This window comes from Ornithodoros turicata, chromosome 4 (assembly GCF_037126465.1).
Source record: "Ornithodoros turicata isolate Travis chromosome 4, ASM3712646v1, whole genome shotgun sequence".
NCBI lineage: Eukaryota > Metazoa > Arthropoda > Arachnida > Ixodida > Argasidae > Ornithodoros > Ornithodoros turicata.
The window spans coordinates 29,196,235-29,221,263 of record NC_088204.1 but is presented as its reverse complement, the minus strand read 5'-3'; the positions used below and the strand labels follow the sequence as shown (position 1 = coordinate 29,221,263).

General features: G+C 45.1%; 1 protein-coding gene across 1 annotated transcript in view; it reads right to left on the bottom strand.

Moving 5' to 3' along the window:
* Nucleotides 1–594: 594 nt before the first annotated feature.
* Nucleotides 595–25,029, bottom strand: part of LOC135392247 (uncharacterized) — a 90,665-nt gene continuing 66,230 nt past the window's right edge. Inside the window, exons 5-6 of the mRNA XM_064622966.1 lie at nucleotides 4,467–4,610; nucleotides 595–771 (exon numbers count right to left, since the gene is read on the bottom strand). Coding sequence (XP_064479036.1) covers nucleotides 595–771; nucleotides 4,467–4,610 — 321 coding nt within the window. The remainder of the gene's footprint in view (nucleotides 772–4,466; nucleotides 4,611–25,029) is intronic.

Below are 25,029 nucleotides of genomic sequence, written 5' to 3'. Positions count from 1 at the left end.
AGCTTCTGGTTCGAAGACACAGAGAGGAGTACGACTCTTTGTGTCAATTTGGATACATGATAATTGACACATAAAATGACGTTCGCTCCCTCGGAAATGCTGACATAGGTTAGCGTAACGTGAATCCATTTTGCCGAAGGTAGTACAATCTACAAGGTAAGTGTGCTGTCATCAGAGCAAGAAGATAAAGCACACGTACAAACTAATGTTTCCCGAAATAGCGTGGATCGTGGCATCCTGCAGCAGTAGTACTGCGCGCATCATGCGAATACAGTGTATTTGGGTTTTCTGTCCCTACCAAATCTCTGCGACTCTTCCGGATATCCCTTTAACAGCTTGATTAGTCTCACTGATTAGTCTCTTGATTAGTCTTCTTTTCGAGATTCACAACGAAGACAGTATTTCAGTGCCACGACAGAAAGCCAGGAGTCGCGCACTGGTTTGCCCAATCATCATTCCCCGTACTCCCCACTTATATAATCATTCAACTAAAGTTGTAGTTTAGTGCAAATAAACGCATACAACTGCTCACAGTTTATTGAATAGGCATCAGTTGGCTCTCATTTAAAGTACACATATTATTTGGTGTAACAATCATGGGCAGTCTTTGGCCGTAAAGTTCCGTTTCATGAGATCCCGTAATAATTGAACTTGCTGGTAGTTTCCAGTATAGTTGAGGTCACCACAGCCTTTTCTATCTAGGATAGAGTATTCCAGGTGCAACATTGCCCATCCGCCGCTGAAGCCGTGCTCCAGGTTGGTCTTGCACATCTGTTGCAATAGAATGAGTACACTTATCTACCACAGAAATGCTTTGAAGTAGACAGGTCAAGTGCGAGTGTCATACACTCTTAAAAATGAACTTCACCGCATAGCACGCTCCTAGCCAACCATCACGTCGAATGATATCGTTATCTTCCCTGATTTGTAAAAACGGGAGGCGTACGCCTTTTCTGTGACAATTATGAACCGCATAAGTGTCACAGAAAAGGCGTACGCCTACCGCTTTGAACAAATCAGGGCACATAGCGATATCATTCGAGATAATGGTTGGCTAAAAGCGTGCTATGTGGTGAAGTTCGTTTTTAAGAGTGTCGTATTAGTCGTTGCGCGCCATGGTAGTAGTTGCGTGCAGTTGTTGCGGCCACTTAGGCGACATCCAAACATTGTGTGTGTTTTTTCGCTACGGCGTATTCGCATACGAATAAAGGAGCTCCGGTGAAATAACGAAGAGTGGTGGTGACGAAGAGCGCGCGATGCTTCTGTTCTGCACACCTCGAAAAAATCCTCAACGCGTGAAAAAAAGGAGCGAGAGAGGAAGAGAAGGAGGGTGGTAAAACGAGGGAGCGTCGAGACATAGGGTGTTTGACCCGTACTCTTAGAAGCGAACCTCATAGCACGCTCCTAGCCAACCATGCGTCATCCCGAATTACATTATTCTCGTTTCGGATTTGTTGAAAAGAGGAGGAGCGGCCCTTTTTTTTACCCATTATGCAAGGCAGCGATTTGTTGAAAACTGGAGGCGTACGCCGTTCTCGCGTCAATTATGCAGTGCATTATTGGTACATAAAACGGGGTACGCCTCTCGTTTTCGACAAATCACGGTCGACAACGATGTCATTCAGAATGATGGTTGACTAGGAGCGTAACTATGAGGTGAAGTTCGCTTTTAAGGGTACGGTTCACGTCGTCCAATGGGTGCGCGTCCTGGTTGCCTTGAAAAGCATCCTATACGTCGTCCCGCGCAATAGAACGCAGGGAGATCCAATCATAGGCCGCGCAACATGTAGGGGAACAATGTTTGATGCCCTGAATATTTGCTGCTGCTCTCTCTCCTTCCTCGTGATTGGACATTAGACCTCATGCAGTGGAAGAAAAACGGTTACCCACCCCTTTCGGTTTCCTTCTCGCTCTTATTTCAGATAACTTTGCATTGTAACTGGTTGCAACTGTGGCGCCGTTATCAGCAGAAGCTTGGAAATGCGAAAGATAAAGGGGAGGTATACACGATCTCGTCGTATCGCTTCTTTTGGTGATTTGAGCACGGCCGGCAATTTGCGTGTCTCCAAACGACGCTTTTCATTTTTTTGCGGCTATTACCATTGTATTAGTGAATGTCTCTTTCAAAAGAATCGGGCAAAACCTGCATGCGCTCCCTGTTTCTGTCGAAAAACTTGACGTTGGGTGATTCCATTTTAAATCGACCAAGGTCCGCCGATGACATTTTTTGATTTCAGTGAAAAAGATATATGTTGGAAACGGCATCAAGCTAAGACGAAAGCAGGTTCCCTGAGCTACTCCAGTCAGTCAGTACTCCACTCTCAGTCGCTGCGGCATAATAGACAGACGTCATCTGTTCGTCTCGCAACGGCATATGAAAGGTATGCACGTAAATAAGAATGCAGACGTGGACATGTCCACAAATAAGTGCCAGCGGCGGGAATCAATGCAACATCAGTAAGACCGAAGGCCCTGTGAAATGGGAAACGCGCGACGGCGTGCCACTCGAAAGTGGAGTCGGGGTGCAAGGCCGCAACGGCGAGACATGGGCAAAGAAAAAAATTCGCTTCGTACACTCTACTAAAATAGTGCAAGATATTTTTGCAGCTGGATTTAGGGGATACGTTGACCTTTCAGTAATCGCAAAATTATTGGAATAAGTATTACAGCGGCTGGGGCATGCCGTACCAAACATCGGCAATTTTCTGCTCTCACCTAACTTTACTGACATTTCTTTCGGCAACGAAACAAGTTAGAATGGTTTTCTATATATTGAACGATAGAGGAAAGATTGAACATTAAAACCGTTCTTTATTTATGAATATCTGACATCACTTCGAGGAGCTATGAGCGCTAAAAATGTACAATTTTTGTCATATCTGCTGATTTTGGCACTTTTTCTTCAGCGTCCCTTTAAAGAGACACCATTTTCACTCCGCACAGGTATACTAGAGTGTCCAGACTTTACGTGTGTTACCTATGACGGCTGTGACGCGAATGGAATGACATCAGTAAGGCTGCAAAGTCGCGAGAAAAAATCACGTCGCGAAGACGGCGCCACGTTATCCCATCTCCATCTGTGGACTGGTTGATCGTAGGAAGCTCCGGGAACCTGCTTTCGTCTTCACTGAAGGTCGTTTCCAACATATATTTTTTTCCACTGAAATAAAAAAATGTCATCGGCGGACCTTGGCCGATTTCAAATGGAATTACCCCTTGACTTGGCAAATTTCCGAGTTCAACTGTGAAAATTACTTTGTCCGCGAATTAACTTTTATAAAAGTGATCAGAAGTAATGGCAAAATCTCCCTCGAGATAAATAGCTTTGGTCCTATACTATTTAGAGAAGTCGGTTTTATTTTCTTATTTTTTGACGTGAGGTTAAACATTTTTATTAACTTTCTTTACGCATCAATTTTTGCTCGACAGCTACAGGTAATACTATGTTGACCACCGCAGTATAACATCGGCTGTCTCTTTTGAGTTTGTGAATACTGCCTGAAGTAAGATATCAGTACTGGTTGCGACTTTCGCAATCATATTGTAGCATTATTCCATTGGAAAAGTAACGCACCACTGATGTTTGCAAGACAGGGACAAGTAGTACCAATCTAAAGACAAGTACAAAGTAGCACAAGTAGTACAAATCTCATAAAATTTGCTGTGTCCATAGTCGACAGTCAAAGCACTTACAGACGACGCGATTGCTGCACTACTTGTACTTTCATCTATACTTTCATCTTTAATCACAAAACTCCCGTGTAGGCGAGGGGAACCACTTTCGTTCTCCTTTGTTTTTGAGGATGTACTCGTATCACGCTCGTATAGACAAAAGTCGCGTATGATATCAGTCACAAAAAGCTCAAATTATGCTCATTATTACGTCAAAGTTAACAAGCAAGAATAATCTGAAGAACATCTTTTGTCTTACCATTCTTTTAAACACTTTTTTCGAGTGCTTGCGTCCTCCGCCATAGCCATCCTGTAGGCGTCGACTGCTCGCTGTGAACCGGAAGTCTGGCCTTCCCATCACTCTTAGAAATTAACGGTAACCTATTCCGGAATGCTCTCAACATCCATCGTCTGCTCTTGTCACGCATTACATCAAATTGCGCAGAAACAACTTCATTAATTCGCGCCGGATTTTTCCGTGTCGTTTTTCGATGATGAACGAAGAGATAAATGGCACTACACTTGGGGAATCGCCCGCGACGGATGCGATAGTCCCTGTTAAGCTCTGGGTTTGATCCCAGCTTTCTTACGCAGAATTGCGTGTTTGCAAATGTTCACGTGAGCAACACCTACAAAATTGCATGCAAAAATTTGGCGTTACGGACCACAGCGTGCGAGAGAGCATAGAGCCCACCAACTTCGTCTCAAGAGTCGCAATCCCTGATTGAAGAACGCCCCCACCCTAACCCCGCCGCCAATTAAAGTTTTCTACAAGGTGCAATGAATACGCCAACCTTTCTCTCCATAGTCGCATCGTCGTACGCGACACATCTACGCTCAGCTTCATTGGTTGGATCCGCACCGATGCGGTAGATGTCCATTCCGTTTGGTGATGTGGTCGGGACAGCGTCGCGAATTGGATTCTCCGGAGCACACTTCTGTAAAGAAAAGAAAAAGACGAAAAAGATTCACGTCGTACACAGAGTCCAATAAAAAACTAACAAGTACGAGCATACAAACGAGGACGGACAAACGTGCCGACTCCGATCAACTTGCCCGACATTCTACACTTACAGAATTCATTACTTGTCGATATAATGACTGTATTTCAGTAATTTGTGCACTAGCTACGTCTGAGAGTCAGGGGCCTTTATCGAACCGTAAGGTTCCGTGTTAACATTAGCGAATGGGTCGACGAATCATCAAGCTTCTCCACAGGACCCATTTAAAGCACAGCTACGCCGATTTTCGAGCGTTACAGAATGGAATGGTACTCACACGATGTGTTCATAAGGGAACACTGATTATGTGTGCAAAATAGTTATCCCAAACTCCTCGCGGTTTTTCTAAAATGTGAATTTTTAGTTTTACTGACATTCCGTCTTGTGGCCCGCAAACCCTGTGTCGACGACACATTCCTGGTCTGCCCGTGCTCCGACTTGGCATGACATTTGGCTTGATTTCTTCCGTCAAGCCGGCCGATTTCTACGGCGGAGCCGTTTGCTGCGCAGATTGACATTAGGGAAGTGATACACAGTTCGCTATTAGGGAGCCAGTATATTTCTGGACTTCACTGAACCCATGAGGAACGCGAGTTTTGCTTCCTTCGACTGCAAAGCATTTGCTAGGCCAGTACAGACTTCCTGGTGTGTTTCGTGTTCTGTGCTGCGAGCCGAGAATGCGTGAGCGTTCTGCTCCCGTCTGCAACAACACTTCAGCATGCAGTTCCAACGTTTCAAACCACAACACTCCGAAAGGCGACAGGAAAAGCTATTGACAGCAACAATCGGTTACAACTCCGACTGGGTGCCAGTAGTATTAGATCAGCTCAAGTATCCGGAAACTCACACAGTAATCTGGACGCCATTAATTAGCAATTAGAGCAATTTGGACCCCCACAGTAATTAGCCTCATTCAGGGAGTCATTACACTAATTGGAGAGCATCTAAGACTTGTCCAGACCACTGTGTGAGTTGCCGGCTACTTGAGCTGATAAAAAATAAAAAATAGGTAGAAAATAAAATAAAAAGATAGAAATAGAGTGGAGAGAAACAATTTATTCGAAAATCAACGATGCCTTGGGGAAGAAACCGCTCCGGGGTGACCAGCGCTTGTTGGTGTCAGGTAGTTGCAGAGATCGACGACAGGTGGCCACCTGGTTGTAAGGCATCACACCCGATGGCGCCACCATCATAGCTCTATGCGAGAAAGACAGAACAACAAGATACTAGCAGCACGTAAAAATGGCAGCACTGCTAAAAAAGTCTAGGCAAGCGAGAGAAAATGCCTAACCACAACGTCACAACACTACGCGGCTAACACAAGGCGGGAACCACTAGCCACGTGACAGTAAACGTGCGTCAACAGGCTTGGTACGGGACACCGCTAAACAAATCTAAACAAGCGTGTACAGCGAGAAAACGCTTAACACGAGCACGGTAAAACAACGTGCAAACATCGGTAAATCACTCATCTTTTTCTCCTGCGGCGACGGTGCGACTGCTCCATCAGAGAGCCAGGCAGAAACTGAGCGGGCGCGTTGACTGCGGAGCAACCGAGCGCACGTCTGCTCTCCGCGACAGCCAGCGAGCAACTGACTCGGACGCCGCGGCAGCTACACATACGCGTGCGCTCTTAGTGCCATCTGCGATGACCACCTGCGAGAGGCTAAGAGAGAAGAGCATTCCTGCGCTCTCTTCTTGCGTTGCTCATTGCTCGTGACGTCATCCTATTTTCTCAGGGCTATGCTGTTTTTTTCCACTAATGCTCCTCTAAACAAGGTCCACCTAAAACAATAGTGTCGCGGTATTATGCCATCATGCGGCTGTGTGGCTCAAGGACGCGTACGCTCTAGACAGAAGATTATTTCCTTTATTCTACTATAACGATTGCATAGGGAACTATTGCAGAAAAACACCATACATGAGAGGTGATTGTAGGAATTCTAAAGTCTTACTAAATTAGACTTGCAAAAGAACAAAATATCCTAACACGTAACTCCTTCAATGCCTAATAAGAGGACTAGGCACTCAACAAATCAACACAGAGTACGGGTAACAAGGAGCGCAGAACGATGCGTCTACTCCATCCGACAGCCAGGCAGAGAACTGAATCGTAATGCTTTTTCTCCTCTATAAAGTCATGCATCTGTCCCTCTTGCGGTTGATTTCTGAACTAATTTAATCGCAAAATTATTAAGAATAGCACTATTCACATTCAGGGCAGCACTATCGACATCGTCAAGACAAGAATGTTCCTTGTCAAAAAGAAAAAAATGCAAAGCATCAACAAAGGAAAGCATGCATGTTGGGACACGTCAGGAAAAATCGCACGACTGCTGGGCAACAGAGGAAAACAAACACAGAGACACTTTAACAGAGTGAAAAGACACTCACCATCATCGGACACGTACACTGCATTCCCTAATTGTAAATCCGCTCGTCACAAAATCCACCTGCATCGTCGAACACCATTCACCAGTGACGAACCACACATCCGCACCCCATCAGAGGCAGACGGAACCCCACCGAAGCTACACACTTCCACTGACGGCCAACGCAATTGCTAGGAGCAGAATTAACGTGTCCACACCCGTCAGTGTCCAAGAGAGAAGTGAATCTTTGCGCCCTCTGCAGGCTTTGCTCATTGGTCGTGACGTCATCCTATTTTCTCAGGGCTACGCTGTTTTTTTCCACTAATGCTCCTCTGGAAAAGGTCCACCTGAAACAATAGTGTCGCGGTATCACGTCATCATGCAGCTACGTGACTCAAGGACGCGTACACTCTAGACAGGGGACCTGTTATTTATTGAATCATTATCCCAAGATTATTTCCTTTATTCTACTATAACGATTGCATAGGGAACTATTGCAGAAAAACACCATACATGAGAGGTGATTGTAGGAATTCCAAAGTCTTACTAAATTAGACTTGCAAAAGAACAACATATCCTAACACGTAACTCCCTCAATGACTAATAAGAGGACTAGGCACTCAACAAATCAACACAGAGTACGGGTAACAAGGAGCGCAGAACGATGCGTCTACTCCATCCGACAGCCAGGCACAGAACTGAATCGTGATGCTTTTTCCAGGGGCGCGAAGCTGTAGCAGAAATCTATTGTAGCTGAAAACTCACGTGACCTCCGGAGCTGGACCAATGACTGAGGACTGGACACCCTATTTTTTCTTTTTTGATTATGTCGCGAATGACGTAAACGACGTGTCATCCGTTTGTCATCCGTAGTTTTCACTACTTTTCTCCTCTCTGCTCTGCTTCCCGTCTTCTTTTGTTGTTCCTTTTTTTCTTCCATGCACTGTTTTTTTGGTTCGCGTTTGTCGGAATGCAGTGGGAGTTACAGGAATATGACAGAGCCTTGGTTGTTTTTGTCACATTAAGTATTTTATTGTGCGACATACGGTTATGCAAGCAAGACGTACACAGGATGACATTAATATTGCTCCAGAATTTGCTTGAAGAAGCCTGATAATGTCGGACTGCCTCTGGCAAGGACTGCTACTGGGAACTGGAGCTCAGTGGCTCAAGATGAAAAAAATTGGTATCAGATATACAGTTATGCATGTGAAAGTTGCAATGTAAATAGAAATAATAAAGCTGCTATTGAACGTGGAAAATAAGAACGGTGGTAGGGTTGCGAGAAGCTCGCAGCCATTGGGTGTGATGAGCGACCTTAGTACAAAAATACCTTTTATTGCGCTACTTCACAATGATATATTCAGACAGATTAGCCTGACAATCTTGGCTTTGGTGCTACGTACAGAACAGCTGCTAAGTCAACGCGTCGGATGAAACTTATCGAGCGAAATCACCGAGAATCAGACTTACAGTAGCGTCATACCTTTATACAGTACGACGTGAACGGTATTTAATCATAACATTTAGATGATATTGTTTCACGAAAAGAAATAGTCTACCATCGTATCTGCAAAGCTACGCTGTCTGTCTCGGTCACCGCGTATTCCGGTAACTGTTAAGCAAATTATTCACAATACTCAAAGTGAATGCGGTGTTGTAAGGCAACAAGCAACGACAAATGACTTACCTCTTGGCAGTCGTTGACCAGGTATCGGGTACGAGGCGTTCGGACGCTCGAAAAGTTTCTACACAAAGAAGTACAGCACAAATGTTGCGCAGGCATCTTCCCTGGCAGCTGTGACTGTTCGAGGACACTCACATGATACAGTTTGCGTTTTTAAACAGGAAAAATCAGAACTCATAGTCCAACATAACTGCTACACAACACGAGCCGTCCGAAACGGACGCCGGCGATTCCGTGGACGCCGGTTCCAACCGGCACAGCCGACGCGCTGTCGCCTGTTAGAGCGCTCGCGAACAAATTTGAAAACGGCCAATCATCGCTCAGAAAACGAATTCCTCCTCATGGGAACCAATCAGTTATCACTAGCCACCGGATGTCTCCATGACGTTCAATTTATGACGTTTTCTGACGTCCGATGACGTGAAACGCATGAAGCGCCTCACTTTATCCCGCAAAGGAACTGGCGACTTTCGGGCCCTTGCTTTTTCTCCTCTATAAAGTCATGCATCTGTCCCTCTTGCGGTTGATTTCTGAACTAATTTAATCGCAAAATTATTAAGAATAGCACTATTCACATTCAGGGCAGCACTATCGACATCGTCAAGACAAGAACGTTCCTTGTCAAAAAGAAAAAAATGCAAAGCATCAACAAAGGAAAGCATGCATGTTGGGACACGTCAGGAAAAATCGCACGACTGCTGGGCAACAGAGGAAAACAAACACAGAGACACTTTAACAGAGTAAAAAGACACTCACCATCATCGGACACGTACACTACATTCCCTCATTGTAAACCCGCTCGTCACAAGATCCACCTGCATCGTCGAACACTATTCACCAGTGACGAACCACACATCCGCACCCCATCAAAGGCAGACGAAACCCCACCGAAGCTACGCTCTTCCACTGACGGCCAACGCAATTGCTAGGAGCAGAATTAACGTGTCCACACCCGCCAGTGTCCAAGTGAGAAGTGAATCCTTGTGCCCCCTGCAGGCTTTGCTCATTGTTCGTGACGTCATCCTATTTTCTCAGAGCTACGCTGTTTTTTTCCACTAATGCTCCTCTGGAAAAGGTCCACCTGAAACAATAGTGTCGCGGTATGACGTCATCATGCAGCTGCGTGGCTCAAGGACGCGTACGCTCTAGACAGGGGACCTGTTATTTATTGAATCACTATCCCAAGATTATTTCCTTTATTCTACTATAATGATTGCATAGGGAATTATTGCAGAAAAACACCATACATGAGAGGAGATTGTAAGAATTAAGCATTTCATTCCCAAAGTCTTACTGTACAGGAAAAAAAATGGTTCAGCAAGACATGTTCGTCCCATCCGAGAGCCAGGCAGGTAACTGAATAATGACGCTTTGTTCCTCCTGAATAAAGTCACACACCTGTCCGCCTCGCGGTTACTCTCTGAACTAAATTAATCACAAAATTATTGAGAATCGTTCTAGCTCTACTCCCATTCAAGGCAGCACTATCGACATCGTCAATAATGTTTATTTTCAAAAAGAAAAACTGCATGTAGAAGGAAAGCATGTCAGAACAGGTCTAGGCATGTCAGCGCATGTTTGGCAGACAACAAGGGGGGAAAAGCGAAAAGAAACACTTGAACAAAGCAGAAAACCAACATCAAACTATTTCTAAGCACACGCACTCCTCTTATTCTAAAACAGTGTTCATAAATCCGTCCAGGACAATACACACCATTTTTCTATTGCTACACTTTTTTTCCAGTAACGCTCAATGCATTGCTACAGACTGCGTGACGTCATCACATCCTGTCTGAAGAAGACAGCGGCAAAGACAAAGACTCCTATTATTTATTGAATCGCAAGATTATTTCCTTTGTTCTACTCTTAATGATATTCATTCTTACATTAAAATTTAACAAAAAGCGCCGTGCATATTAACGATTTTCACCCCAAAGGCTCATCATGGTCATTAGAATCACATAACCAGTAAACTACCACTGCTCTTTTAAAATAATAAGTGAGTCCACTCAACATCATCACCAGGCTTATGTAATACATGACCCTTTCTATGCTCATATATTCGTTGTCTGAGGCTACACCTGCGAGCAAAAAGGCGCGAAAGCCTGGGGGCAAAGTTCTATTGGCGCTAGACGGAGGACTAGACAGAACGCCTTTACGGGAACATGATTGCATTCCATTACTTTATTAATGATTATCGCATTTCAGTTTAGAAAGACTATCATAAAAAGTCCGTACTACGCTCAACTATAATTTAGGATTATTATGCATGCAATGATTATTGCATTGCAGTTTAGAAAAACTACTACAAAACTATAATTTTAGGAGCCTATTAAAATTCTACTTTCTATGGAAACTATAATTGCCCTATTACTTGGATCACTATTAATCAAGCGCTCCATTTTTTTCCCTCTTCCCATTTCAGCCTTGCCATTGAAGCAGACTCACATCCAAAATAATTCCTATCCTGCGCTCAGATGCAAGCATTTCTGCACGAATATTACTTCTTCAACATACCGAGCTCCTAACATCATCTAGCAAACAAGCAGAGAAACCCACTTCTCAGCTGTACCATGCGACTTTCTTCTGCACAAAAGCAGTGATTTGAGGAAAGAGCAGCAAAAATTGCGCGCACTTTTGCTTGACTTCTAAAACTGAAGCATATGCTAATAAACTAAGAAAAAGACACTCATGTCTGGTATCAGATAATTCTTGCATAATGCTACATACACAGCCGCATTGTCGCAAAGAAAGCACAGGACAACGGCACACAAATTCCTATAAGCGAGAAGCGAAAACGCTTAAGACTGAGCGCTCAGGAATAATAGCAGAGTCACCGGACATCGCTACGGGGCTAACACAAGACAACAACAAGATAATAGCGGCGGGTAAAATTGCTACACTGCTAAACAAGCCCCAACATGCCATGATGACGTCGCAAACCAAGAAAAAACCACGCACACACAGACATCAGCTCAGGAATGCACAAGAAGAGGTGCTTTATTGGAATTTCTCCTCCACGCTCACATACCAGCATTTCTGCACAAATACTTATAACTGCATACAGCTTACTCCATCAACATATCAAGCAAAGTGAATACTGACACTCAACAACATATAACAAAAAACAAACAAATTCCATTCTCATGAACTCTCCTCTGCTGAGCGGCTTTCTCCTGCTGTACCTGGATGCTGACTTTTTCCCCTCACCTACATTCTGAGTAAAAGCAGTGAAAGAAGAAAAGAACCGCGAAAAATTACACGCATTTGTGCCCCAATAGCTGTAACTGGAAGAAACCGTAGCGCACGCTAATAAACTGAGAAAAAGACACCCATTTCTGCCACCAGATAATTATTGCATAATGCCACATACACAGTCGCATAGCCCTTGCGTAAAGAAAGCACGGGACAAGGATACACAAATTTTCCTTAAGTGAGCAGGGAAAAGGCTTAAGTCGAACCGCTCAGGCATAATCGGAGAATCACCGCTTATCGCTACGAAACTCAACGGCTAGCACACCATGACAACAACAAGATATTAGCGAAGGCTAAAAATTGCAGCAAGAAAGACACTACTAAACAAGTTCAGACATGCGACATCGAATACAAAATACTGCTCATCAGTGAAAAGGCCTAAGCCTGCGACAAAAAATCATAGAGTATACACAACTTTTCGATTCTTTCTTTTTCGATTTCGCTAAACTATACGCTGTCTGCTTGAAAAACGACGCACAAATTTTCTTAGCGAGCAGAGAAATATAGGAATTTCTACTCCGTGCTCAGATACCAGCATTTCTGCTTCAAAACCCATGACTGCAAAATTAATCACGGTTTACTTCATCAAGATATCGAACACCCAACAAAATCAAACAAACAACCCCACTTCCACTGATAGAATACCATTCAGCTTTCACCAGGAGGCTTTCTTCTGCGTAAAAGTAAGAAAATAAGAAAAGAAAAGCGAAAAATTACACGCACTTTTGCACAAAGAAAACAAAGCTTGAACAGCGCTACGAACGTGACAGATACATACTAACAAACAAACAACAACAGGGCCGGCGGCGGGCACTCATAAAATACCCTGCCCAAAACAAAGACTTCACCAGGTTCGCGAGGCAATTCCATTAAAAACGCTCGTCCTATCCTACAGATAGCAATGCAAACGCAACTGATACCCTCATTTTTTAAACCACTTTTCACGCAATAGTACATAAATGTATCACTCTTGTCACACGAAAAGGCAAACACTTACTTGTCAAGTGGGGTCCCTTTTTCAGAAAAGCGCGCGCGCACACACACAGACACACACTCACATTTTCACACTCACAAACACAAAGTCCACATAAATTCATATTATTCCTCACGTCAATAATTATCCAACCAGCGTTAAAACGGGAGGAACGCACATATGCGAACGCAAAACAATAGGTCTTCGTTCCGGATGTAATAGGATATCACCAGTCGTCCGTCGCAAAGCAAAAAAGAAACACAGCATCGCAGGAAAACATGTTCGCTATACATCCACCAAGAAAACGGTGCCGTTTTTCTGCGCAGCGATCATTATACAGGACTGAATTCACTCCGTTTTCCTTTTATTTCCTTGCACCCACATATTTTGCATGAATATTATAGAGCAGAACGGGTAAACGTGAACATCATTCGCTACACAGTCTAGTTCTCATCATTTTTAAACCAAACCACTTAACATGTGTTCATAGGCCTTCACTAAATAGGTGAGGCGATAATGACTCAAAATAAAATAAAATAAAATAATCATTCCACCATCGCTGGCTGCAGGTTTGGGTACCCAACAGAGCAGTGCGCTCCGATCAACACGCCTTGTGCTCGCCTTACACAAACACCCGAAGCCTTTTTGAATACATTCTGCTGTCGCCGGAATAAAAGATTTATCGCGAGGGTACCACAATGTGAGCTCAGTTGCTGGTTAAGTGATAAAACAGTGCGCCCGAACCGCGCCCCACGCGAGCAGCGCGCGGGCCCGTTCTCGCGGTTTGGACTCGCGACGCACGCGATCCGTTACCCCGAGTGAGCGCACTGTTTTATCACTTAAACGGCAACAATGCTGACATTGTAGTACCCTCGCGATAAATCTTTTATACTCAGCAGTAGCTCACCGTGCCGCGAAGATGGACTGCTTTGTGAAATTTCCATGTATCAAGGAGAAGCACTTGTGTAAGCCGAAACAACCGCTGTTTTTTCGTCGTGCAGGTGTTCATGTGTGAAATGCAACCGACGGATACTATGGTTGGATACTACGGTGCTTGCTGCCGAGAGGTAGAGAATGCGTGTGAAAAGCAGACAGACGATTGCATCAGAACTAACGAATATTTCGAAATACTGTGCCTTGACACCGAAGTACTGCAAGTGTCTTTTACATACACCCGAGAATCCGAAGAGCATGGCAACATACACGGCAGCGCCGTGTGGTGTTTACGCGCTACTTGAACGGCAAACTGGACGGAAAACCCTTATTTCTGCAGGGAATTCCGTTATACCACCTGTCGGCCATTCACAAGAAGGATATGGGGTGCTCCGAGAAAATACAATAGAAAGTACTCCACTGGATCTCGATCTGCGTCATGCACGCTATTAGGGACTCTTTCCGATCAGTGCGCTGACCTGTAGAAATGTTGTCAGCATATTTTAATTTCTTGTTTGCTGCAACTTTTTCTCATTGCTTTTTCTTTGCTGTCACAGCATACTAGTTTGTTCCTGGAGGGTTAACTAACCTGTGGGCATAGATGTATTTGTAGGTTATACTCATGTCTCAATTGCATATGTCAGGAGTAAGTAAGATAATTTTCATCAGTGTCATTCAGCTGAACTGTGTTCATAACCTTTTAGTATACTTCTTAGTGACCACGTTTCCAAATGTCAACTAATAATTGAACCAAGATTGGGATTTAACACTTAATTAACTCTGTTTTGCCAAACGGAGTACTTGTAACTGATTCATTATCACGTCAACAACTAACATTTGTAAAGGAGGACTTGAGGGCTGACTTCAAGTATTATAAACCCTTGATCTGGGTTCAAAGTTAACCATGTACCATTGGTGTGCATAGTACTCCAAAATGGCTAAATAATTTATTGCATAAGTTCTCTGTTACTGTAACTGAGATGTACTTTTGTAAAGTACTTTTGACAGCCCTGCAAATTGAAACTGGCCTCAGTGTACACTAGAAATGCATCGTAACATTTAATTGAAATATAATATAAGAGGAGAAGCAACATTTTGTCACAACTCAAACTATATCTTTCTTTTTTATTGTCCAGGGACTTAGGAAACAGAGTAGGACTTCCTGCCCTCTGATGTTTTGACGTACTTGATAGAGTTGTAATACCTGCAACAAAATAAACAAGAGAAGTATAAACAGTTTCGTCTTTCCCTTTTGAATTTAACAAGCTAGTTATATTTAACCATTTGTTCACTTTTGTATTCTCTGTTGGTGAAAAGATTACAGGAACAATAATGCTGCAGATCAAACAATGACCTGTCATCCTGATGAAGATGATCTGAAGATGACGATCTTGATTAAATTTGTTGATGTTGACAATGTTGAGTACGGGACAAGTAGGATAACATAAGTTAAATGGAATACGTCGTCGCTATATTATAATTTATACATGTGTGACGCCTGTACATACCTAAGACGTTGTGTTGAACTCGTCACCTCGGTGAAGCAAAATCACTGGGTACTGAGCATCAGTGTGCTTCGGACGTCTTCGCAATTCCCCTTCTACGGCATCTTCGTAGTCATCGGCAGCAAAATGAGCTCAGCACACACGACACGACTGCTACATTTAATAACCGAGTGTTTCGAACCACATTCGTTTTCGCGCACTCTCCTGTTGAATCTTGTGGTAGAAAACGCCCGCCGCCGATGGTGAACGAACATGATTTTTGCATCCCCGAACACCAAAACTACACCAGGCATATGTAGGTCTCTCGAATAATTGATACAACAACCACGAACATGTCATTCACTTCTCTTCGCGCGACCAACACGACCACCAGCGAATAAACGCTATAACACAGACGGCCTTGCAGATGGCGCGGCGAATCGTAGCTCGTAGCGGTGAAGTAGCTAAATGTTTTATTAGCGTAAAAGATATGGAAGTGAGCGTCATTTTTAAAATGGCGTTTAGCTGTAAGACAATGTGCATAGCTTTGTTCTCTACAGAATTAACTCTCACGTGGTAAGGGTTGACCAATCCCTGGGGGCCCTGGACCTGAAACCCAAGTTGCTCTTTTTCACCGTTCGCTCGCAGCACCGTCCATGTTCCGGCAATCTTCAAAATATTTATACGAAAAAAATATGCCGAATTGAGAAGTAATGCTTTCTGTATCTTATCAAACAACGATGTTGTGCACGACAGTGGGCAAAAATATGGGGGTTATTTCTCACTTTTCGGTCCCTTTAAAGGAATTTGTGTGCCCTTGTCCTGTCCCAGGCAGAAATCTGGAATGGGACCATTTCAAAATGGTTTAACGAACTGGTCCCACTCTGGTAATGGTCCCACTCTGGTCCCACTTGCAAAGTGGTCCCATGGGGGACCAGTTCGTTAAACCACTTCAGAATGGGACCACTCTGGAGTGGGACCACTTCAAAGTAGTTTATTGGACAGGTCCCACTTTGAGTGTGTCTCACTTAGTGACTGGGACCAGTTGAAAGTGGAACCAGCTTCACGATGGTCCCACTTGAAGTGGAACCAGTGGAATTGATCCAGTGGTCCCCTCTGCTAAGTGGTCCGGGATCCGGCCACTTAGCAGCTGGGGCCACTGAATGCATGACCGAAAATAATGCGTAGAAATGCACATATTGCTCAAGTAAATACCGTTTATTCTGCTAAAAGCATACACTGAGCAGAAAGAAATAATTAATACATCTCTACATGTTCATACTACGTAGTATAAGTCTGATCACTCACTGTGTCTTGACAAAGCATATGCTTGACTGTGCGATGCACTCACGGACCACAGGGAGCTTTCGTTCGTTGGCCACCTCACATCTTCTATTTTCTTAGAGAAGATGACACATGACACTCCTGTTCTCCATGCAGGTCGCGACACCCCCTTCCTCTTCACCGTACGTTCGGAATCCTCTTATCCTGTTTCTCTTCAAGTTCCTCCTAAGTTTCTAAAATGAAACATCTATTCAATAGTAATCAAAACATCACGGTCATCACTCATACCTGCAAACATTCGCGACGTGCAGTCCGATTGGCGTTTCACAGTGCGTTTCGCCCCTACGCCGTTTAGGTCTTCTTGGCGTCAAAACTCTTCCGGGAAATCGACAATGTGTTGCACAGGAACCATTGTCATCGCATTGTCTTACAAAGCGCACTAAAACACACGTAAATACTGCACAGGAGATACACCATCCTTGCGACGGCAACTGAAGACAAAACCAACTTGCTGCGACGCGTCCAAGTTCCAACTGCCATGCCACCTGCCACTCTCGCCCTCTCCTCTCCCTCTCGGCTCTCGCCGTTTGAAGTTTGAATTTGTAGCCGTCGTGGCGTCTTTACATTGCATCAGCCTCTGCAGTTACCTTTTCTTCTTTTTTTTTTTCGTTGTCTTTCTTCTAGTTATTTAGCTTAATTTTTGTTGTTGTTGAGATGTATTTTTTACATTTCTCTGGTACTTAATATGTTATGATACTCATCTTCAGATGAGAATATGTGTTCGAATTGGAGTTACAAGGATACAGCATATATTTGATCGCAGACGCGCGCACCTGGATAAACAGCAATAAATAGAGATAATGCATGTGCTAAAATAGATCAGAGTAATAGATGAAACAAAACCAGAAGGATATATGGCAAGTGTGGACAAGATGAAATCTCAAAGGGGGAAGCTGGGAAGCTGCCCAACTTGGAGTCTCAAGTGACCATTCTGGGAACAAAATGGTACCTGTGAGGCTCCAGCTGGAACTTCTGGAACCATCTGAGCCCAGAATGGAACCCGCTTAAAGCCAGAGTGGGAACCACACACCGCTTTGGCACCCATCTGGACCCAGAATGGAACCCACTTAAAGCCAGAGTGGGAACCACACACCACTTTGGCACCCATCTGGGCCCAGAATGGAACCCGCTTAAAGCCAGAGTGGGAACACTGCACCACTTTGGGACCCATCTGGGCCCAGAATGGAACCCGCTTAAAGCCAGAGTAGGAACACTGCACCACTTTGGGACCCATCTGGGCCCAGAATGGAACCCGCTTAAAGCCAGAGTGGGACCATTAACACCACTTGGGGACCCATCTGGGACCATTCAACTGCAAATGGAACCACTTGGGGACCATTCGGGAACCAGTCCTGATTTCTGCCTGGGGTGCTTTCTTTACGCAAGGGCAATGCGGCTGTGTATTATGCAAGACCTATCTGATAGCAGAAATGGGTGTCTTTTTCTTAGTTTATTAGCGTGTGCTTCGGTTTTTGAAGTCATTGCAATTCAAGCACAAGTGCGCACAACTTTTTGTTGCCCTTTCCCTTTTTCACCGATTTTACGCAGAAGAAAGTCACATGGTACAGCTGAATTCGTGAGAAGAGGGTTTGTATGTTTTTTGTTTGTTAGATGTATTGGAGCACGGTGTGTTGAGGAAGTCAGCTGTTATAGGTATTTGTGCAGAAATGCTCGCACCTGACCGCAGGACAGAAATTCCTAGCACGCCACCCTCAGTGTAAATTAATTATTTTGGTTGTGAGACTGCTTCACTGCATGACAAGGCTGAAATGGGAAGAGAGAAAAAATTGGAGCGCTTGATTAATAGTGATCCAGGTAACAGGGCAATTCTAGTTTCCATAGAAAGTAGAATTTTAAGGCTCCTAAATTATAGTTGAGCGTAGTACGGACTTTTTGTGATAGCCTTTCTAAACTGCAATGCAATAATCATTAATATAGTAGGAATGCAATCATGTTCCCATAACGGCGTTCTCTCTAGTCCTCCGTGGAGCGCGAATGGAACTTTTCCCCAGGCTTTCGCGCCTTTTGGCTCGCAGGTGTAGCCTCAGACAACGAGTATATGCGCATAGAAAGGGTCATGTATTACATAGGCCTGGTGATGATGTTGAGTGGTCTCACTTATTATTTTAAAGAGCAGTGGTAGTTTACTGGTGTTGTGATTCTAATGACCATGATGAGCCTTTGGGGTGAAAATCGCTAATATGCACGGTGCTTTTTTAATTTTAATGTAAGAATGAATATCATTAAGAGCAGGACAAAGGAAATAATCTTGCGATTCAATAAATAGTAGGAGTCATTGTCTTTGCCGCTGTCTTCTTCAGACAGAATGTGATGGCGTCATGCAGTCTGTAGCAATGCATTGACCGTTACTGGAAAAAGGTGTAGCAATAGGGACCGTGCGACACCTAAAGGGGGCGCGTTGCTCCGTCGCGACAGCACCGCCAGTGACGGTCTTGGAAGTATCCGACGTGATACCACGCCGCCCGTTCTATGCATTCTCAGTGGAACCGTAGCTTGCATGGCGACCGCCGTAATTAGAAGGGCTAATTTTCGAAGTGCAAATAATGTGGAACCTTTATGGGACGCGCACGGAGAGAATGGAGACAAACTGCACAGAAGCAACCACCGTATTTGTTGTGTATAGATGGCGCTTGCTAGCGCACCATGTAAGAAAGACGACGAGGAATAAAGGTTGTTGTTGGCTGGCAGCGAACGTGCACGGACGTTCCAGAATATTCGGCTCCGGCACTGTGGACAGGGATCTAGACTCCAGGATATTACATTTTCGCGACGAGCTGAACCGGACCCTTATTCTACTGGAGGTATTCGGGAGTCAGCAACTTTCTAGCAATGAGCCTTAGTGGACTTGCGCCACCTCCGCTTTTTCTACCGGTACCGGGCAAACCAGTGGTTCCATGGCCGCAATGGAAGTCACTCTTCACAAATTTCCTGATTGCGTCTGGAGGAGATCAAATGTCTTCGGTTCGACGGAAAGCTATTTTGCTTCATGCACGTGGGGTAGAAGGCCAGCGTGTGTTCTATACATTACATTCGCTTCCGGGAACAGTCGCTCAGCACGCTCCTGCTAGCAGTACGGCGGATGGTACAGGAACGTCTTCCGCACCCGACAGTGAGCCGGACGTCTACGAGATCGCAATGAGGCAACTCGATCTGCATTACAAGCTGAAGGTGAACATAGCTGTGGAGAGACATCGTTTTCGCCGTAGGACGCAGCTGCCCGGAGAAGATGTCAATGAGTACATATCCGCCCTTCGAAGCCTGGCTGCAACATGTGAATCTCAAGACATTGAGACCACCATTTGTGACCAGCTTGTGGAAGGCACAACACAGCATCTTCGTGAGCGTCTTTTGTACGAGTGCACCACTGGGGTATCATTGACGCTCGAGCGAGCCATTAGCATCTGTCAGCATCTAGAAGGGACAGGGGATGCGGTACGTGAGTTCTCCAACACGTCTCCTGTACAACATGTTACAACGAGAGAAGGAAAACGCAAATATGCGAAAGACAAATCTAATACTGGAAAGGTTACGTGCTATCGCTGTGGACGTCAAGGTCATCTCGCAAATGCAATTTCCTGCAAAGCACGAAATGCAACATGTAAGGCTTGCGGCAAGAAAGGACACTTCCAAACTGTATGCCGAAGCAAAGCAAGAGGCAATGATGCGGGACGAGCACAAGAAACATCGAACGAAGTCAGCTCCCTTATGGTTCACGACAATCGTGAAAAAGGAATTCATGTGAATGTGCAGGTAGCAGGTCACCCAGTAAGGTTTCTTGTCGACACAGGATCGTCTGTCTCGCTAATGGCACAGGATATGTCTTCACCAAGAACTTCAAGGACAGATTCACGCTGTCTCCCACGAAGGTGACATTGCTAAATTACTCGGGGACGCACATTGACGTCCAAGGATGTTTTTCTGCACCGGTATCTTACAAGGATACAACTACGTCAGCACTGTTCCACGTTGTCACACGTGGCACAACTCTCCTCGGACTAGATGTCATTGCGCAGCTTGAACTGCAGATTGAAGGAGCTACCCTGCGCTGTCTGCAGCTGACTGAGAAAACATCTCTCGCACTGCCACCTGCCTTGCAAGATGAATTTTTTCATCTTTTCTCCAATGAGCTTGGACTGGCTAAAGGCATTCTGCATACTGTGAAAATGCGTTCTGCATACTGTGAAAATGCGTCAGGGAGTGAAGCCTGTAACAGCCAAGATGCATAGACTGCCATTATCTCTTCGTGACCAAGTCTCTGCGGAACTCCATGCCCTTGAAAAAAACGGGGTAATTGAAAGGATTCAAGCTTCCGAATGGGTTTCGCCCATTGTTGTAGTCAAAAAGAAGGACAGCAAGTTAAGAATATGCGTGCATCTGCGAGAGCCCAACAAAGCAGTAGTCATTGATGCCCTTCCTTTGCCACACATAGAAGAATTCTTCAACTCACTGGCAGGAGCGAAATATTTCTCAAAACTTGACCTTGCTTCGGCATACCACCAGGTAGAACTCGACCAGGCAAGCCGCTACCTCACAGCATTCATCACACATGAGGGACTATTTCGATTCAAGAGGATTTGCTTTGGACTGGCCTCAGCACCAGCTGCTTTTCAGCAAATCATGTCAACTATCCTACAAGGCTGCGAGGGAGTACTCGTGTACATAGACGACATCGTCGTGTTCGGCAAGACAAAGCAGGAGCACGAAAAGAACCTAAGAGCAGTTCTTCAAATGATTTCAGATTCTGGTTTGAAGCTAAATCAGAAATGCGTGTTCAACACTACCGAAATCACTATTCTTGGTCACCATGTTAGCGGACAAGGAATTAAGCCCCTGCAGTCGAAAGTAGAGGCTATTACAGAAGCTCCTGAATCTACAGATGCAGGGACCCTGAAGTCATTCTTGGGACTCTTGGGGTACTATTCCCGATTCATTCCACACTTCGCGGACGTTGTGGAGCCGATGCGAAGACTTCTACGTAAAGGTGAAGAGTTTCACTGGGATTCAGCAGAAGATGCTAGCTTCAAGCAAGTTAAAGCAATTCTTGCGTCGGGATCTGTACTGCAGCCTTTTGACCCGACCTTGGATGTTATAGTTACAACCGATGCATCGGATAAGGGCTTGGGAGCAGTGTTACAACAAGAATGCTGCGGTGAACTCCGTACTGTTACATTTGCGTCACGGACATTGACCTCAGGTGAACGGAAATACTCAGTCGGTGAACGTGAGGCACTTTCTTCTTTATGGGCTTGCGAACACTGGCACATCTATCTGTGGGGACGTCGGTTTCGCCTGTTTACTGACCATCAGGCATTGGTTACACTGTTATCTTCTAGCAGTCATGGACGTCGTCCGCTACGTATCGCAAGGTGGACTGAACGATTACTCAGTTACAATTTTGATGTCAGCTACAAGAAGGGCGTAGAAAATGTCGTCGCTGACGCTTTATCCCGACTGCCGATGCAAGTACTGCATGAGGATGACCAAGTTGGATCAGAAGTCGTTTCTTTAGTGTCAACCTGCCTGCTTCGGGAAGACTTCGAGAAAGCTGTAGGCGAGGACTCGACGCTTCAAGAAGTTATTCATTATGTCACGTCATGATGGCCAAGCAAGAAGAATTTATCCTCTGGTACAATTCCTTACTTCATGGTCAAGGATGAGCTGTCTATCGTACATGGTCTTCTGTATCGTACTCAGAGGCTCGTCGTTCCACTGGTGCTTACGAAAATGCTCGTAACATCAGCACATGAAGCTCACCAAGTCATAGTCAGGACGAAGCAGAGACTACGTGAGCTGTACTGGTGGCCAGGACTACAAGCACAATTTGATCGTGCTATACGGAGTTGCATTATTTGTCAGGCTTCCGACAAGACTGCGAAACCTGCCGTGGCCCCCTTGAAGCCTTCCACTGCCGGATTATGCGTGGGACAAAGTTGCGATGGACATCGTCGGGCCATTCGACACAGCTCCTCATGAGTGCCGCTATGCAATCACACTCATCGACTACTACACTCGTTGGCCGGAAATTGCGTTTGTGCCATGAATTACCTCGCAATCAGTTATCAACTTTTTGTTGCAAGTATTCAGCCGGGAGGGTTATCCTACTATTCTCGTGACGGATAATGGTCCTCAATTTCGATCTCAAGTGTTTGAAAACTTCCTGCAAGATCGTGGAATTCGGCACACTTATTCTTCTGTGTACTACCCCCAAGCAAATGGACTTGTAGAGAGGTTCAATAGGGTATTCAAGGACTATGTCCAACTGTCATCACTGGAACAGCGACCTCTACGTCCAGCTGTGCTCGAGTATCTGGCAATCTACAGAGCGACCCCTCACGCAACCACAGGTGTGTCTCTGGCTGTACTGCTCCATGGCCGTCCTTTGCGCACGCGCCTCAACATTGTCGGAATGCCGTTGAATCTGGACAACGCATTTCAAGCAATTCAAGACCTTCGTAGCAAGGTTCATCTACACCAGGAGAAAATGAAAACGTACGCAGACCTCCACCGGTGTGCAAAGGAACCTGCATTTCAAGTTGGCCAGTTCGTGCGGGTGAAGTTGAAACCCACCAGTAAGGCACAACCATCGTATTCGAAACCCTTGAAGATAATCAAGAAATGCGATAAGCATTCCTATCTGCTGGCAGACAAAAAGATATGGAATGCGTCCAAAATGGTACTCGTTCCAGCAGAAGCTCTGCGAGAGTACGAAACGAATCGGCGTCCCACCATTCAGCCTTGGTGGACAACGGGGCATTGGCCTCCGCAGACGTTTGCATCCACGTCCACACCAGAATCTGAACAGTGGCCTACGCCGACGGGGCACGTGGTCCCAGAGAATCAAACCAAGGTGCCTCTGGTGCCACAACGAAAATCTACAAGGAAGAGGAAGCCTCCTGAACGTTTTGGTTTTCAGTGATGTGTTATGCATTTTGCTTTTCGGGGAGGAGTGATGGATTTATCTACAGGGGGAGAAATGTTGTGTATAGATGGCGCTTGCTAGCGCACCATGTAAGAAAGACGACGAGGAATAAAGGTTGTTGGCTGGCAGCGAACGTGCACGGACGTTCCAGAATATTCGGCTCCGGCACTGTGGACAGGGATCTAGACTCCAGGATATCACAGTATTTATAATGTATCTAACAGTGCGGAAGGAGAACAGCCACTCGCGTCTGTCTGGTCAAAACACCTATAAGTGATACGTCGAGAGGATGGTTATTTGACGCCTCACAAAATCCTGGCTTGCTAGCGAAGGCTATGTACGTTTATTTCTCTGATTCCAGCCACTTTTTGTAATATGTTTTGACTGAGTCTTGTATTCCTTTCGTCCTCTTTGCACACACATAGCTTCGTCACTGAAATCTACATCGTGCGTCCGCACGTGAGGTCACAACTTATTGTCTAAACTTGTACTGTAGTTTTCCCGGTATCTTCAGATAACGCTAAAGAGATCATCAAAGAAGAAATTATATGAGTGTTTACCTCGGCTACCGCCGTAGGCTGGCGGCACGACAGCTGTGAAATGGTTGGTGTGTAAACACTAAAACTAAACCTTTTGGACAACGTAGAACTTTCGTTCTCACTGTGAGACTCGTCAACCAGCTTACCGGGAGCAATATTGGCTCTGGGCACTGGCGATGAAACACCTCTATCAGTATCACGATCCAGCGGCGTTTCACCGTCACGAAAGTGGCAAATGTAAATCATTGATCATTTTGCAGGTCCTCATTCAGTTTCATTGAAACTAGAACAAAAGAAAGATAATATGTTGTGCACACCTCATGCAATGGCCGAACGCGTGTCACAAACGCTATTCGCTGCCAGTCTAGTGCCCTCGCTGGTATTGGAAGCATAGAACTCACGAGGTCCCAGGTCCCAGGTCGAAACATCAGGTCCCTAATGAAGAGTTCTTTTACGTGCTGGCACAGTTAGCGATGCAACAGTTCCAGTGTGGCAGAAAAAGACACCCGCACTTCACATGTAAACAAAGCTGGCTACCCGGCGGCTATCACGCATGGTACTTTCTCCGGAGGCCGCATCACGGCGCCACCAGTTTGTCGCACACTCCCTATAGAAAAATGGTGTGCATTGTCCTGGACAGATTTATGATGAGCACTGTTTTTGAATAAGAGTAGTATGTGTGTTTAGAAAGAGTTTGATGTTGGTTTTCTGCTTTGTTCAAGTGTTTCTCTGCGCTTTTGTTCCCCTTGTTGTCTGACAAACATACGCTGACATGCCCTGACCTGTTCTGTCATGCTTTCCTTCTGCATGTAGTTTTTCTTTTTGAAAG